Genomic DNA, 16,091 nt, shown 5'->3' with positions numbered 1-16,091 from the left:
ATGTGAAAAATGTGTATTTACTTGTATTAAAGTGCACATAAGGACCTTTTTATTTTATTGTGTTACATGTTCCCATGTGAACTACATTTCCCACCATCCTCCTGCTCACCTTTCTTAAACTTGCAAGTCATCTCTTTAGCAGACACAGAAAGCATGATTTTCAAAAGGGGCAAAATAAGAACTAGGTCGCAAAGTGAAACCCCGATTTGAGTGAATAAGTATATGTCTTTCAAAGGGTTTAGATGAAATGAGTCGTTTATTCACTTGTTGACGCTTATATAATCAAGTGACGTGTTACATTGACCGGGCTTTAAAAATAATGTTGAAAATCATGCTGTCTTGTCTACTAAAGAGATGACTTGCACTTTGAATTAAGAAATATGTATGTGTGCATTGTGAAGTAACCTTTAAAAAATCAAATGCCAAATCTCCAAATCGTCTCATCAAAGAGACCGGCTGATATTTTAAATGAATGTGTAGCAGGACTCAGCTTGAGTCGATTCGAAGGTCAATTGATGTGTGGTTGATTCCGCTTGAGTACTTTCCAGGCTGGCAGGTTAATAGCAAATCTGTGGACAGGAATTTGGCTTCCAATGCAGACAGCTAACATAGGGGTGTTTGGAGGGACGATAAACAACAAAAGCTACTGTACGGTATATCATTAAATTCAAATATCTAAAATAATAAACAATGAAAGGTGCCTGTTCATTAAAAATGATGTCCAAAGTCCTTATTAGTATAAACCAATTCAAATGAATGTGCTATGTTATTATCGTGTTAGTGGAGTAATCTTCTCAGTTTAAAGGAAGGTTGTTAATATATTGACCTCTACTCCTCTTCCTTCGAACAGGTGTACAGCACGCACCTATACGTTCAGGAGCTGACGTGTTACGGCTACCTCTCCTCAGTGGAATTACACGCGTGGGAGGAGTTTAGCAACTTTCACTTTGGAGAATTCTGGGAAAGGCAACTATGCTCTCGTTAAAGGTGTCTGACCCGTGCTGTAAATAGAATAGTACTAGTAATAGTATTTAACGAAAGCGGACATCATTCTTACTGCAGTAAATTCAGCAACATGGTAAGTACGCTCTTTGCAAGTCAATCAGTTAGGGAGCTGCCAGGAAATGTGCCAAGCGGACCCTGTGTGGCGTGTGTGCAGGATCATTCACCTCTCCCACGACAGGTTGATTTATCACTGTGACACTTCCATTAACGCCTCGGTGATTTATTATTTAGTTTGGTCTTTATATTTCTATACACAGCTTTCAGATATAAATACAACTTTATTCTGTTTAAATTGCTTTTTTAAGCGAGTTGTGTTAGTAAACATGCCGGCGGCGTCTGTCATCCTGGTAGAACAGGTTCGGTCACCTGGACTGTCGATTTTAAGGGCGTTTAATTATGACACGTATGCGGCTGCTAACTGTTTATACATTGAAGCTGTCAAGCAGGTTTCTTTGCTTGAAGTTGTATAAACGCATGTAAATGTATATACATTATATGGGTTATTTAATAAATTAGTGTCTGTGTCTTTTTAGAATTGACATTATCCTGTTAAGGGGTTCTGTAACTTTTCATTGATTTCCTTGTAGGCTAGTTAAACAGAAATAATGAATGGGCAATATTGCAAATTAGTGCATTGGGTGTCTGTTATCCTACATGAGATGTTTTGAAGTGTGGCTCTGTAGCCACAATCAAAAACATGGAACTTGGTAATTAACCTGTCTGAGCATTGTAAGGTTGCAGTGCCTTTGTGTCTAAGTGCATTTGCTAACTACATGGCAAATGCCTTAAAAACATTAGAGTGGATTGGTGCAGTTATAAAGTCTGAAATAGAAGGAGCTGTAACGGGCAATTTATGAACTAGAATAAGAGATACTAGTGCAGAATCACACTGCAATCCCATCTTGAATGGCACATTATGGATGGCATAACAGTGTTTGTTTGACTCGAATTGTGACAAATTAATGGAATAAATTACATTGTAGCCATGACAATACCTTGCTTCAAAGCTGCCTACTTAGCAGGATTGTTTTTGAAGAAAAATATGTTTACATTTGCAAAAGCAATATTAACTGCACCTGGGGAACATTTATTTTGAGAATCTGCTCCTGGGTTAACATTTGCATCACACTTGGTATACAGTAACCCATTTAATACAGAAGCATCATTTTAAAAGAAGTAGTTGTCCAATGTTGTTTGTTTCTTTACGATTCACCACCTCCAGCTGTAAATCAATCTCAATTTTGCTTGCAGCTTCGTAGCCAATTTCAAAATGCGGGATACAACAGATTTTTAGATGCCAGACTTTTCTGCTACCCGTACTTGTTTAGCCACGGGTTCAAGTAGTGCCTCCAGTATCCGAACTTTACCAGCTATATAAAGGCCTACACGTTTTGAAGCCATGATGACAGATGACAGTCAGACTCAATAAATGTACAGCTGTGTTATGAACACTGATATAGACGCTGGTATGCAAAATAAACAGTACATTTCCCTGCCAGTTGAGTATTTCACCTGCTTAATAACAGCCTGACCAGATTTCCAGCAACCCCAGCTAATTCTTTGCCATTTGAGAGCTGATAATGCTAAACTGGAGCCAAGGCAGCTGCTGTGTTGTCATCCCCATCCCCCCCCCCCCCCCCCCCAAGAGGTCAGGAAGCTATTCCGTTCTGTCTTTAGGAGATCAAAACACAGATGGAGCCTACAGCGTGTATAAGACTGGGGACTATTTTAAAGATGTACTGTTAATTTTAAGATTTTAATACTGCCATCCTTAAGCTACTGTAATAACCCCTCTCTCTCCCTCTCTCTGACCTCTTTCAGCTGTATTTACTGTAGTACAGGAGGCTTTGTGGGATATTCTTTATACCTAGTGACAATGTAAGGTTACTAGGTGTAAAGAATATCCCATGTTCCCTCCAGTGCTAACTTATAGCTGTAAAAAGGGGCCCCACACATCACTGTTATCTATTTAAATAAACAGTGGTAGCAAAGTGTGCTTGTCACTGAATGGGCTAGTGCATACATCAGACTGAGTCATCAACAGCTGTACGTTCTACGACTAGTATAACTGCTAATGACACCACAGCCTCCACAGCATACGGACACAGTGTCAGAAGAACTGTTTTCTTTTATCTAAAGACCATATGAGGTATGTGGGTATGCAATAGAATGTACACTATGAACCAAGACGGGTGCATTGGCAAACAAGACTAACAAGCATGAGGTGACAACATTGGAGCACAGCTGTCAATATAGCATGTCTTTCTGGTTATTCAGTGGCACGAAAAAGGCATGGCATAACATATGAGCTGAAATGGCTTCATGCATGGTAATGTGAAGTATTTAAACACACAAAGTAGGATCTGTGTTTTGATAATTTGTACAGCTTTAGGGGAAGCAAATGGAAAGCTGGCTTCACAGTAGAACCTCTCCTCTCGCCTTGCTTGTGTTTCAGATGCACTTTATGCTGCTCTTCAGTCGGCAGGGCAAGCTGAGGCTGCAGAAATGGTTCATTGCCATTGGAGAAAGGGAGAAGAAGAAGATCATAAGGGAGATGACTCAGAGTGTGCTGGCAAGACAGCCAAAGACATGCAACTTCATGGACTGGAAAGACTTGAAAATTGTATACAAGAGGTAGGTTTCCTGTGCTGTACTTTACTGAGAATGGGGAGGAACTAGCAGGAGAGACCAAAACACTTTGCTGTTCTGCACCTTAGTGGTGCTGGTGTGAGTCTGGCATTGCTGGCACAATAGTATGGAAAAACAGCTAGCAAACTCCTTATCAGTTATTTGTAAAAAAAAATATTGTTACAGTGCTTTTTCTATGTAATCTTATCAAGGAGGAACATATTTGGCCAGTGAACAGCGCTGTGCACGGAGGCTGACCTTCAGATCTTTTCGATTGCTGGGATTGCCAGTGCAAGTTTTTACAGGAAATCTTTCACAGGGAATGACAAGAGCATCAGATCCACACGAGACCTGCACAACTTTCCAATTAAAAAGGCTTAAACAGAACAGACTGATCGTCACATCTAGCACCTAGCATTTCAAGGTACCAGCTTTTTGATCTTGCATCAAGTAATTCAGCCCAGAGCAACCCGTTATGAGGTCAGCATTTCGATTGCCCGTACACCTGTGAATCTGAGCGGCAATAGGGCTGTTTACTTGATCCAGTGTTGTACCGTGATGTGAACATGCTGGTGTTTAGATTAGAGGTTCACTCTTCATTGCAGGCAGAGTAACTGGGAGGAAGCTGGGCGCAAACCGGCAACCCTGCACACCACAAGCAAAGCGCCTTAACCATAATGTCTGCATTCATGGTTTTAGAGCTTATAACCTCCTCTCATCTCAGACAGGGGACAGAATCCACACCGGCAGTATAAACCACAACACTGCCTGCTACTCCACCATGATAAAGCACTTTTGGTTTCTGCTCTTGACTTGACCGAATTGAAACCTATACAGAGAAGGGAATAAAAACAACCAGTGTGTTTTTTTTTTTTTACAGATACGCTAGCTTGTACATTTGCTGTGGAATGGAGGATCAGGACAATGAGCTTCTGACAATTGAAATCATGCATCGTTACGTTGAACTCCTGGACAAGTATTTTGGGAATGTAAGTTCTTCTAACTCATTTTCTTAAAAGTGAGCAAGCTGTAATACATGTTTTGTTGAAATGTATACTGAAATGTATACTGAACATTGAAATTAGGTTTATGATGCACCTGCTATTTAACCAAAAAATTCAAAGCACCTGCTTGTTACAAGTTTGTACAAACTTGATCCTATTTTGCGCATCGTTATTTGTATCTTTAGGTATGCGAGTTGGACATCATTTTTAATTTCGAAAAGGCCTATTTTATTCTTGATGAGTTTCTCATGGGAGGAGAAGTTCAAGAAACGTCGAAGCTGTCAGTTTCAAAATGCATAGAGGAGTCTGATCTGATGCAAGAGGTGAGTCCAGGGATGAAAGATACATTACTAAAGGTAATAAGCTTTCGGCAGTAGCCCACTTCTCGGGTGACTTGGGGATTTGCATGCCAGACTACAATGCAGGTGTTCATGTTTTACCAAAGGGAAAAAGGCACAGGTGCAGAAAGATGGGTCACGCTCTTTACCTGGTGCAGAAAGACAGGCCAGTGTAAAACTGTGCTATGTTCTAACAAACACATGAAACGTTCTCTTTGATCTGTGCTTGTTCTCGGGACCGCTGTACCACACCTAAAGGTAATACTTTTTTTTTTTTTTTTTCAACAATATCGAGTGTTGATAAATGTAATGAATTGATATAAATACAATTATTCTGTGGTCCTAACCCTAACAATAACTCTAATGTTAAAGTAGGCGTGTGTGTGTTGGAATTAAAAACTGATTTAAATCTTAAGCTCAGTATTCAAATTCTCTCAGCTGGTCTATCGCTGAAAAGCCTGGCCCGTCTTTCTACACCTATGCCAGGAAAACTATTTAAAAATAAATAAATAAATAATAAACTTTCCAACTTTTCAAATGTATATAATTAAGAAAAGAACAATGGAGCACCAGAGAGACAGGGTGTGGGTCACTCAGTGTTAAGTGTGGTCCAAGGGGAGATCACTTCCTAAAATAGAACCTGAGAATTGCAATCCAATACAGAGCTGAGTGAACATTATTCAAGAACACAGCCCTGTCCTCCTTCCAGAGATCTGTACACTGAATTCCAGTCTGAAGTACTATTTCAAGCACTGATTTACCTCATGGCTCTGGATTTAATCAAAATGATGGTGCTGCCCATAAAGTAGAGTTATGGTAGAGTCATAAACTGCCTGCCAAATCACCCTAGATGTTGTAAAGAACCAGCATGGTGAAATAAAGGAACAGAATAAAAAGAAGTAAGTAGAGAGTGAATCAGTCTTCCCCTGCGCTGCAAAATCCACATCAATGCTATATTTTCATGGTGGAGTAAAAGGCATCAATCTGTTAAAATAAGTTAGAGGAAGGAATCGGGGAATCACTAGAAGGGAAGAGGAAAGAATGGGGGGAATCACTAGAAGGGAGAGGACGGAATCGGGGAATCACTAGAAGAGAGAGGACGGAATCGGGGGAATCACTAGAAGGGAGAGGAAGGAATCGGGGGAATCACTAGAAGGGAGAGGACGGAATCGGGGAATCACTAGAAGAGAGAGGACGGAATCGGGGGAATCACTAGAAGGGAGAGGAAGGAATCGGGGGAATCACTAGAAGGGAGAGGAAGGAATCGGGGGAATCACTAGAAGGGAGAGGAAGGAATCGGGGGAATCACTAGAAGAGAGAGGAAGGAATCGGGGGAATCACTAGAAGAGAGAGAAAGGAATCGGGGAATCACTAGAAGAGAGAGAAAGGAATCGGGGAATCACTAGAAGAGAGAGGACGGAATCGGGGAATCACTAGAAGAGAGAGAAAGGAATCGGGGAATCACTAGAAGAGAGAGAAAGGAATCGGGGAATCACTAGAAGAGAGAGAAAGGAATCGGGGAATCACTAGAAGAGAGAGAAAGGAATCGGGGGAATCACTAGAAGAGAGAGGACGGAATCGGGGGAATCACTAGAAGGGAGAGGAAGGAATCGGGGAATCACTAGAAGAGAGAGAAAGGAATCGGGGGAATCACTAGAAGAGAGAGGACGGAATCGGGGGAATCACTAGAAGGGAGAGGAAGGAATCGGGGGAATCACTAGAAGGGAGAGGACGGAATCGGGGAATCACTAGAAGAGAGAGGACGGAATCGGGGGAATCACTAGAAGGGAGAGGAAGGAATCGGGGGAATCACTAGAAGGGAGAGAAAGGAATCGGGGGAATCACTAGAAGAGAGAGGACGGAATCGGGGGAATCACTAGAAGAGAGAGGAAGGAATCGGGGGAATCACTAGAAGGGAGAGAAAGGAATCGGGGGAATCACTAGAAGGGAAGAGGAAGGAATCGGGGGAATCACTAGAAGGGAGAGGACGGAATCGGGGGAATCACTAGAAGAGAGAGGAAGGAATCGGGGGAATCACTAGAAGAGAGAGAAAGGAATCGGGGGAATCACTAGAAGAGAGAGGACGGAATCGGGGGAATCACTAGAAGGGAGAGGAAGGGATCGGGGGAATCACTAGAAGGGAGAGGACGGAATCGGGGGAATCACTAGAAGGGAGAGGACGGAATCGGGGGAATCACTAGAAGGGAGAGGAAGGGATCGGGGGAATCACTAGAAGGGAGAGGAAGGAATTGGGGACTCACTAGAAGGGAAGAGGAAGGAATCGGGGGGGAATCACTAGAAGGGAGAGGACGGAATCGGGGGAATCACTAGAAGTGAGAGGAAAGAATCCATGTGTATTTCCTTTAATAGGGAACAGGTCCAACTTTGAGTGTGCTGTTATGTGGACGACTTGTAGTAACTGTCCTTTTTTCTGCTTTGGTGAACATCTGGCTGATGTCATTAACAGGGGTGGAAGCTAGACTCCTATTACCTAGTAGCTTTTAAAACGGGTACACAAACGGATGTTTTGATTTCCTCAGTGGGTTTCGGAATTGGGCCTCAAAGCCTGCAGTGACTGAAATCACTACGCAATGCAAATCTCCTTGTCACGAGGCCCAATAATCCGACCCAGACAAATCCCACCGTGTGCAGAAACTGAGCTTTACTGCAGGCCCACAATGATTTCCCCTGATGAGGTGAAATGCCCACAGAAGGGTTTAAGAGTTAGCTGTACAGATGGCTTGCATTTCACAGTAGGCTTAAGACATCTCAAGAGTTCTCCTTTGGTGATATATTGTGGATCAGCACTTTTACTTAATTACTTTGAAAGGTAGGGTTATAAAAGCTAATCATTGGCTTATTGAAGTCAGGGTGCAATGCATATAGCAAGAATGGTATTGCAGTCATTTATATTCATTATTGTCCACTAGATGGCAAACAAGAGCAGAGATATTGTTTGTGCAAATCTTTTTTTTCTTTCTTTCTTTTAGACGATGGAAGAATACATGAGTAAACCAACTTTTTAAGTACCAGTACACAATTACAGGTGTCTGCTGTAAGAAACAAAGATAAGACAACTGACGGACTGAGAATACAATGATGAATCGAACTGTACTGGAAACGTGTTCTTAGTTATCTATGCCACAACCATAAATGAACTTTGATTTTTCACTCATTCTTGCATGTGTTTGTGGTTATGGATTATATTTTGTACAGTTTAAGTATCACTCAAGGTAGTCAAGGTCTGTAAAAAATTACTTTTTTTGGTGTTTTGTTTTCTTTGTTTTTCTAACAAATTAATTGATTTATATTGCATAGCCTGTAAAATACCAACATATGATTTTAGGCCACTGCTTGGCAAACTAAATTTAAATAAAATTGAACTACAAAATATAACTGTATTATATTGGTAGAGAACATAATTAAATACTATTTTAAAGACACCTTTCATGAGGCAGTTAGTCATATGAGATGGAATGCAATCAATTCCAATGACTGACAATTTGTTCTTGTAATTCTACACTCTCTCTCTCTCTCTCTCTCTCTCTCTCTCTCTCTCTTTTTATATATATATTTGTATTTTAGTAACACTTGGAATTGTAAACACTTTCTGAGATGTGTAATTTATGGAAATGTGATCTGAAGGAAAATTGATAATTCTCAGTTCTGACCTCAAAGTGAATTATGACTTTTTTAAGGTCAGGACAGTGAATTATGTACATTAGTTATGCCAGTTTTTTTCCATGGGGGGGAAAAACTGCAATTCCAATCATTTATTTTAGATGCTTCGATAATTTTAGCCCTTAAAACATGGGGGACGAAAAAAGGTCACTGTATTATAATGAAGTGGCGGAGGCCTCTGTTAGACTGTGTTGGGGAATGCAGTATTGCCTGTGTGTGAATATATTTGATTGCAAGTTCAGCAGTAGGTAACTTTGAATAAATAAGACTCTCATTTTACTGCATTCGTTTTGATTACCCTTTTTGTATAGGCTGGTTCAGTTGACAATATCTTTTTATATCTGGAACTGTAGGGTTGTGTATTTCTTTTAAGCTGTAGGCTGTATTTACAGGTTGCTGGGTAAAATAAGTTGACTGTTACTGTAAAGTATATTAATGTCATAAAGCTTATTTTTTCATACAGTATACTAAACTGGCTGTGGCTTTAAATTTGTCATCCATGAAAAAGAATGCTTGTCTGATGTCTGGACTATGCCTTTGTTCAACATTCCCCTATATTGAAGAAGTGTCAACACAAAACAACTCATAACCTTAAAAGCAGTAACAACCAATGCCAGCTTTAGTGATCCTGCTTCACATAGCAGGCTTATGTACAGTAGTGAGAGAACTAAGAGGAGGTGCTGAGTGACAAATCAAAGTGTACTTTTAGGCATAGGATTGGCAGATTGTGCTTTTTGTTTAATCCAAGTAATTTGATCCAGGTGTTCCTCAACAGATCAGTTTCATCCTTGAATACTGTCTGATAAAACATACCTGAATGGATACAGAACTGGAGAGAGTCTGGGCTGTGCACCAAGAACCTGAACATATAATCAACATCAACTAGGATTGCATTCTACTGTGGGGAATGATATTGGAGATAACAGAGGTTGCTAGTGCTTATGGGCACCTCTATAAATGTGGGATGCTTTCATTTCTTACTGAGCTGCTTCACACTTTCTGCAGCAGGACCACATACAACACAATGCTTAGCTATGTATTGAAGTGTAATCTCAAGGCTCTTTAGTCCCTTGGATTTGAGGGTTAGGATTTGAATCACTAGCTCTTGCAGCGCAGGTTTTAAAGCAATATGTCTTTATGTTTTATTGAATATTTAGACACCAGATCACTTCTTGACATGTTGTAACTGGAGCCAGGGTTAAAGCTATGGCAATTCTGCTATAGCTGTGCCATCAACTGTGATTTAATCGCAGCCTGGTTATAAAGTGGTTCACACAGATGAAATAGACAAGGCACGCACACGCACACGCACACTATGTACAAGTTTTACTACTTGAAAAATAGATATGCGTAACATCTAAAAGTTTTATTTAATTAATTTATTTAACATAAATGTATGTGGAAAATGTGGGAACACGGGGGGTTACACTACAATACAAAAAAAACCCCCGGTATAATCCTTAGGCCTATATGAATATAAGATTGAGAACAGGAGGATATGTAAAAATACATATAAGGTTCCTGTTCTGCTTCATGCACTGGCAGTTCTATAGGTGGAGTACCAGGCTGAGCATCCTAATGTTCCTGTACACATCTGCCAGTCCCTATATCCTGCCTCTGCTCCAAGAAGACAGTGACTGCTAGTCTGCAGCTGCGGTAGAAGTGCCAGGTGCAGAATCCACTTAACACACACACACACATTATAATGAAACATGTTTGACCTGTTTCAAAAAATAGGAATTTAAGACAAGAGTAAACCCTTAATTATGGCCCAAGGGCTCTTAGTTGGCCCCTGGTGCAGAAAGCATTATGATCAAAAGTGATTGAAATCTGATTTTATTCCTTTGTGGTCTGGATTAAATCAAATTATAGTTTTCACAGCAAGCAAAGGTATTTAACATCACATCTGTTTCTCAGGAGACTACTATAGTAGCGTAAATTCTCTCAAAATTATTATTTATTTATTTATTTATTTATTACGGATCAGTGTTCTCCCCAGTGCTGTTGACAGATTATGAAGAAAATATTACTGCAATTTAAGAAGGCTGAAGACAGGCCTAATGGGTTTTCAGTAAATTGTCTTTTCAAACACAGAGTTCCACCACCGTCAGTTCTGAGAAAATCATTTGTGTCAAAGCTCTGTTCCTGTTAAGTAAGATAATGTTTAGTCTCCGGTGGGGTTCTCATCCTGCAGACCGACAGTCTGAGTGCAAGGTGGTAAAATGTTGACACTCTGCAGATTTGTGTCAGGGGCGTCATTCTTTCAAGAGATTGTTAAAATGTCTTGCTTGTCCCAACACAGAGCCTAAATATATATCTTAAAATGTCATTAATTAGTGGTGGTTATTTTTATTTATTTATGGGGGGGGGGGGGGGGTTACATTTTTGTCTGCACTCCAGCATTCTGGCCACTGTGTCATTAGACTTTCTTGACATTTGTTACATTCCTCAAAGATCGCTTCAGCTGTAAGGATACAGTGCATGTTTTCCAACTCTCTACTTCCTGGTCTCCAGTCCAGTTAGAACAAAGTGTTATTAGAACAATGCAAAGCACCTTCATAGCTCTCAGGGTGGGGTGTGAATCAAATGTAGCGGTCACTGGTCCAGTGGTGCAGTGTGAGCTCAGTACAGTACTCTATATGACAATAGCACGCTAGGTAGTGTAAAACCAAATGTTTAAGAAGAGCTTATTTATTGCACTGAGAGGATATATTTGATGCACAAAACCAAAACATGCCTGTTACACAGTTAACATTGCAGTGTAAAGTATGCCGTTGTGTGTGCTGATGCGCTAGGGAGGCAATAAGCTGATCCCTGGAGCCAGCATTACACTTCAGCCATCAACACCAGACAGAAGGATATCTACATCATCATATGGAAGGAAGCGCAAATGGATGGAGACACAGATGGATCGCATTAGTTTACTGTAAAGCTACGTCTTAGTTGGTGCTTATCTTGGCGAGAGCCGAGTTCAAATCAGCATGAAGTTTTAACATCTACTCTCGTGTAATGGAAATCACGTATGATTATTTTGAAACGTTTACTTTACAGTGTTTTTTAAGAGTGACACATGGAACTGTCCAAGTGCTGAAAACAACCTTCTAGACAACCCAGGCAACACAGTGAAGTCTTCATACTAATGCTCATCTTTCAGAGGAAAGACATGTATTTATTTAGAACAACACATTCAGATTTGTAATATACTGGTATCTCACTGAAAACCCATTTCAGGCAGTAACTGCCTTATTTGCATGTAGATAAATTAAAAAGACACAAAAAGTTGTAGAAACGAAGAGAGAAAAACAATACCAGTAAATGCTTTATTATTCTCACATACTTCACATATCATTGGGGACACAGATATTTTATTAATAAAACACAGCATAACCAAAAGTACCAAACATTGATTAATCTGATCACTCTGCGCATTAAGGTAATAAGGCGAGCAACGTGTTTTCCAACACCTTTACTGGAACAACAGAATTACCAAAAAAACAATAAAATAACACAAAATCAGTGACTATAACGAACAAAATTTAACTTACAACTATTCAGGCGTTTTGCCTGTGTATAGAAGAAGAGCTATTGCACTTTCACTAGCCTTCTTTAAAAGTAAATAATATGAAATATTCTCATTAGCAAAGTCTACATTGCGTTTGCTGTTTTACCGTGCAGTTCCCTATCATCATTCTCCTCAGTGTCTTGGTTTAGGTATTCCAGCATTTTCAGCAGCATATCTTCATCTAAGTGCTGCATTATTTTTGCCTCATCCTTCTCTCCGGCCCCAGACAACCGTTTTACTGTTGACATTTTATCAGAAGAACTAATTTGATCAAAGTAATCTTTCATGGCCTGTTCATATGCCCCGTAAGCCACTTGGTCTTCATTTGAAGAAGACTGGTGAGTGCGTTTGACGTTCTTTGTGTTAATAATCTTTGGGTACTTGGCGAGCAACTGTGCCAGGTAGTTGCCAAACTCATCTTCCTCGGTGGTTTCATCATAATCCACTTGTCGTTTATACGAATCATCTGGCACCCAGCTGGGTTCTGACAAAATGTACTTCCCACGTCTTCTGCTGTGAGTGTTTGATCTCGGCGGGACGTGCTTGGAATTTAGTTGTTTTAAATCGTACTTTGGATTTTGGTTTCCTACGCTGTCCAAGCCAAGAATGTTCAAAATATCTTCAGTGTTTAAATCGTCTGGAATATCTTCTGGTAGAATATCTGTTAGTCGTCTGCTAGAATGCGGTTTGCTTTCTTTGTTATAAGAAGCGATCTGGCTTAGTTTTTCTTCAATCTTATCTAGATCATCTGGCACTTCTGGTTCTACCTCTGTCTCCAGAAACGTGTCTTGCTTCTTAAGGTCTCCATTTTTCAACATTTCGATGAGATCCTCGGGCGGGACTTGCAGTCTCCTAGAGATTTCAATCAATTTATAAATTGCCTGTGTGCCCATATTGTTGTATGGTCCAAGTGGCCGGGATGTCCGTTTTTCGGTATTCTGTCCCTCTTTTTGTCTCTCGCTTTTTTCTGTTGTTTCGTCATTTCTCTCACTCTTCTCAAGCATCTTAAAGAGGTAATAATCCACCAGTTTGGTAAGATCATCAGAGTCGCTGTCTTTGTTTTCTTTATAGCTGGGCTGGCTCGCTCTCTTCACGTCATCGTCAATTTTTTTATCGAACTCTTCTTTGCTTTCCTTCTCTTCCTCCGTTTGCTGAGCTTCGACTTTTTCTTCCATGGGATTCCAGTCCTCACCCCCAGTCACATCTTCGTATGCCAGGTTGTTTTCCCGATACATTTCATCCTCGTTATCCTTATAGAATGTATGTTCATCGTCCAGCCTCTCTCTCTTGTGGTTGTTGGGGGTCGATAGTTTTCCGAGCTCCTGGAACACAGACTCGAGAGTGGCAAGGGTTTGTGGGGAGTATTGCTCTTCTACGATTTCGTTGGTTCGCTTGTAAGGGCTTTCTCTGGAGTCTTCATCTTCAAAGAGCAATTTCTGCGTCCTTAGAGGTTTGCTTCTGTCGGGCCATGCATTTCCTCCATAGTCACCCACATCATCTGTGAGGGTATCCTCTTCTGGATATTGCCTGTTGTTAAATGCGTAGCGCATTCTCGTGCCTTTGGGTGCAGATCTGGATTCCATCTCCGCTTGCTGCAGCGCTCCGAGTAATATTCTGAACCACTGTGATTTGCCGTCCTGCCCCGCGCCCTTCATATCCTGGACAAGACTTTGATCGGTATCTTCTGTGTTCTGAATGGGTGCGAACCTGAGCAAGGAGCGGAACCTTTCAATGTCGTCGTAATCCGGATAGGACTCTTCATCATTCGTTTGCTGTCTTAGGCTTTCTATGTACTCCAAAGCTTTGATCATGTCTGGATTGGGCACCAAATAAGTGTTTTTGTGTCTCCCTTCAGGCTCATTTTCTTTCAGCTTGTGTTGCCTTAGTGACACGCTATCAACGCAACAGGTGTGGAGAAGAAAGGAGGCAATAAGCAGTGCTCCAGCGAGGGAGGTCTTGGGGAGATACATCATCTTAATGCCTAAAAGCAATTAGGCATAACAGGTTAAACTGTTTACTGCAGCAATAACACTACACCACTTTTTTACAATAAATGTCTGGTCTACAATAAAAAAAATAAATAAATAAAAAATTACACGGTATTATGTATTATGTACCTTCAACCTCTGTCTACACGCAAATTAATGCAAAATGAATAAATTATTATTGCTTGAATCATAAAACGAACCCATCCCCTCCCGGGCACTTTAATTGGTTATAGCTCGAGTTGCAGAGGGTTTCATGTGTTCCGTGACAGTGAACTAATAGAGGAATATATAGAATAGTATAAGGCAAATGTTCAATGTAATCATGATCTGATACGCCTGCACATCATTAGCTTTAAAATGAAAAGACAAGGCAGTCGATGACTCATTCTAGCACGTTTCCAAGGTAACCCCCGCTGCTAGCTGTTGCAGTGCTACCCTGGACAAAGCATTATTCCCTTTATTATAAACAAATATAATAAAATACTGTCATAGTTGCACACAAATACATAAAAGAAGGGCAAAGTTTTGATAAAATTGACATTTTTAAAGTGTTTATTTGGCTTTAAATTAAATACTTCCTAAACAGTTCTGTTTACCATTTCATACAAAATGTACAATAAACCGTGAAACTTTATCAGCAACATATGACCTCTATTAAACGCTACGTATATGTTCATTTTTGTATTCAAATGAATTATGAGCAATAGAATGAGAACCCAAAGAAATGCATCAGGTTGCTATTCAAAATGTACTGACACAGAAACATTTCTTTATAAATCAAGAGCGTTAATGCGCAATAAGCTGAATAATAAAAAAATACAAATTGCGTAATTTTGTCAATATAGGTATATTTTATATATAATAAAGTAGCATTACCTTTGCAAGTCGCTTAGACGGCATATGAATCTCAACATAACATCTCCCACCCTTGCGCACAGCGAGTTAATTCTCTGTTTTCAGCACCAGGACAGCTCCTTCGCATTATATCAGTAGCCACCTGACCCCTGCGTCACTGACAAATGCGTAATAGTTTAACCAGAGCTGGGAAATAACAACCGAGAGAAGGGGTCTCTTATTTATTACGGGAGCTGTTGCTTGCATTCCTTGAATTGTCTTCAGCCTCTGCTTCACAATCATCTAAGTGGGTCGCTTAGTGTTAACTTCTTTATTTGTCATTATATATAATTGTATTTATTTTTTTAAAACATTTTCTGAGCCCTTTATCGTGTGAAGTAAATACATCATCTTGTGACAGAGGGATGTTCATGCGTGCTTTAATGGGTTTTCAGGAGACACTGTAAAAATACCGAATTTCAATGCTGCCTATACTTTTAATAACCCTTTCAATCCACGTTCTCGTTGAGATCACCTGTATTTTTGCATGTTTGTATGATGTTGCGCATTAATTACCCAACCAGTTCTAGAATTGTGCACTGAACATTTCAGTTTGGTGCTTTTTTTTCTTAGAAATGATGAAATAGACTAAAACGATGTATATGCAAACCCATGTTCCCTATCAAAATATTTACTAATATTACGGAATCATTTTGTCAGAAAAGTCTGTCCAAACAAAAAAGAGAAAGCAAATGGTCCACTTGTTGATGTATTTACTAATTCATAAAATGTGTTATTGTGAGCACAAACTTTATTTTCATAATAATTATTGTTTCATAATAATTATTTCATAATAATAATGTATTTTTTTTCTTTATAATGTAATTGACACATTTTAATATAATTAATTATTATCCACCGTGTTCTAAAGATGAAAGTCATATATATATATATATATATATATATATATATATATATATATATATATATATATATACATATATATATATATATATATATATATATATATATATATATATATATATATATA

General features: G+C 39.6%; 2 protein-coding genes across 4 annotated transcripts; one reads left to right on the top strand and one right to left on the bottom strand.

The window, feature by feature from the left end:
- The first annotated feature begins 850 nt into the window (after positions 1–850).
- Positions 851–9,121, top strand: LOC117416840 (AP-1 complex subunit sigma-3-like). 3 transcript variants are annotated; one of them, XM_034028262.3, is made up of 5 exons: positions 851–1,078; positions 3,461–3,639; positions 4,514–4,622; positions 4,823–4,960; positions 7,966–9,121. In XM_034028262.3, the coding sequence occupies exons 1-5, from the start codon at positions 1,076–1,078 to the stop codon at positions 7,999–8,001; spliced, it is 465 nt and encodes a 154-aa protein (XP_033884153.1). In that variant the 5' UTR covers positions 851–1,075; the 3' UTR covers positions 8,002–9,121. The 3 variants fall into 3 exon arrangements, with proteins under 3 accessions (XP_033884153.1, XP_033884152.1, XP_058890336.1); XM_034028261.3 differs by having other exon boundaries at positions 4,823–4,993; XM_059034353.1 differs by lacking the exon at positions 851–1,078 and adding an exon at positions 3,135–3,154 and having other exon boundaries at positions 4,823–4,993.
- A 2,836-nt stretch (positions 9,122–11,957) lies between these two features.
- Positions 11,958–15,233, bottom strand: LOC117416893 (secretogranin-2-like). Its single transcript, XM_034028365.2, has 2 exons — positions 15,083–15,233; positions 11,958–14,199 (listed from the first exon to the last, which is right to left on the bottom strand). Exon 2 carries the CDS (start codon positions 14,189–14,191, stop codon positions 12,302–12,304), a length of 1,890 nt encoding a protein of 629 aa, XP_033884256.2. The 5' UTR covers positions 14,192–14,199; positions 15,083–15,233; the 3' UTR covers positions 11,958–12,301.
- Between the last annotated feature and the right edge of the window lie 858 nt (positions 15,234–16,091).

Source organism: Acipenser ruthenus, chromosome 12 (genome assembly GCF_902713425.1).
Source record: "Acipenser ruthenus chromosome 12, fAciRut3.2 maternal haplotype, whole genome shotgun sequence".
Classification (NCBI taxonomy): domain Eukaryota; kingdom Metazoa; phylum Chordata; class Actinopteri; order Acipenseriformes; family Acipenseridae; genus Acipenser; species Acipenser ruthenus.
The sequence above is the reverse complement of the archived record's forward strand: the minus strand, read 5'-3'. Positions and strand labels throughout refer to the sequence as shown.

Excerpts from the sequence above, each read along its gene's own strand:
- LOC117416893 (XM_034028365.2), bottom strand. The coding sequence starts at position 14,191 with ATGATGTATCTCCCCAAGACCTCCCTCGCTGGAGCACTGCTTATTGCC.
- LOC117416840 (XM_034028261.3), top strand. Across the intron at positions 4,623-4,822 it reads TGGACAAGTATTTTGGGAAT|GTATGCGAGTTGGACATCAT; the intron begins GTAAGTTCTTCT and ends TTGTATCTTTAG. Across the intron at positions 4,994-7,965 it reads TGAAAGATACATTACTAAAG|ACGATGGAAGAATACATGAG; the intron begins GTAATAAGCTTT and ends TCTTTCTTTTAG.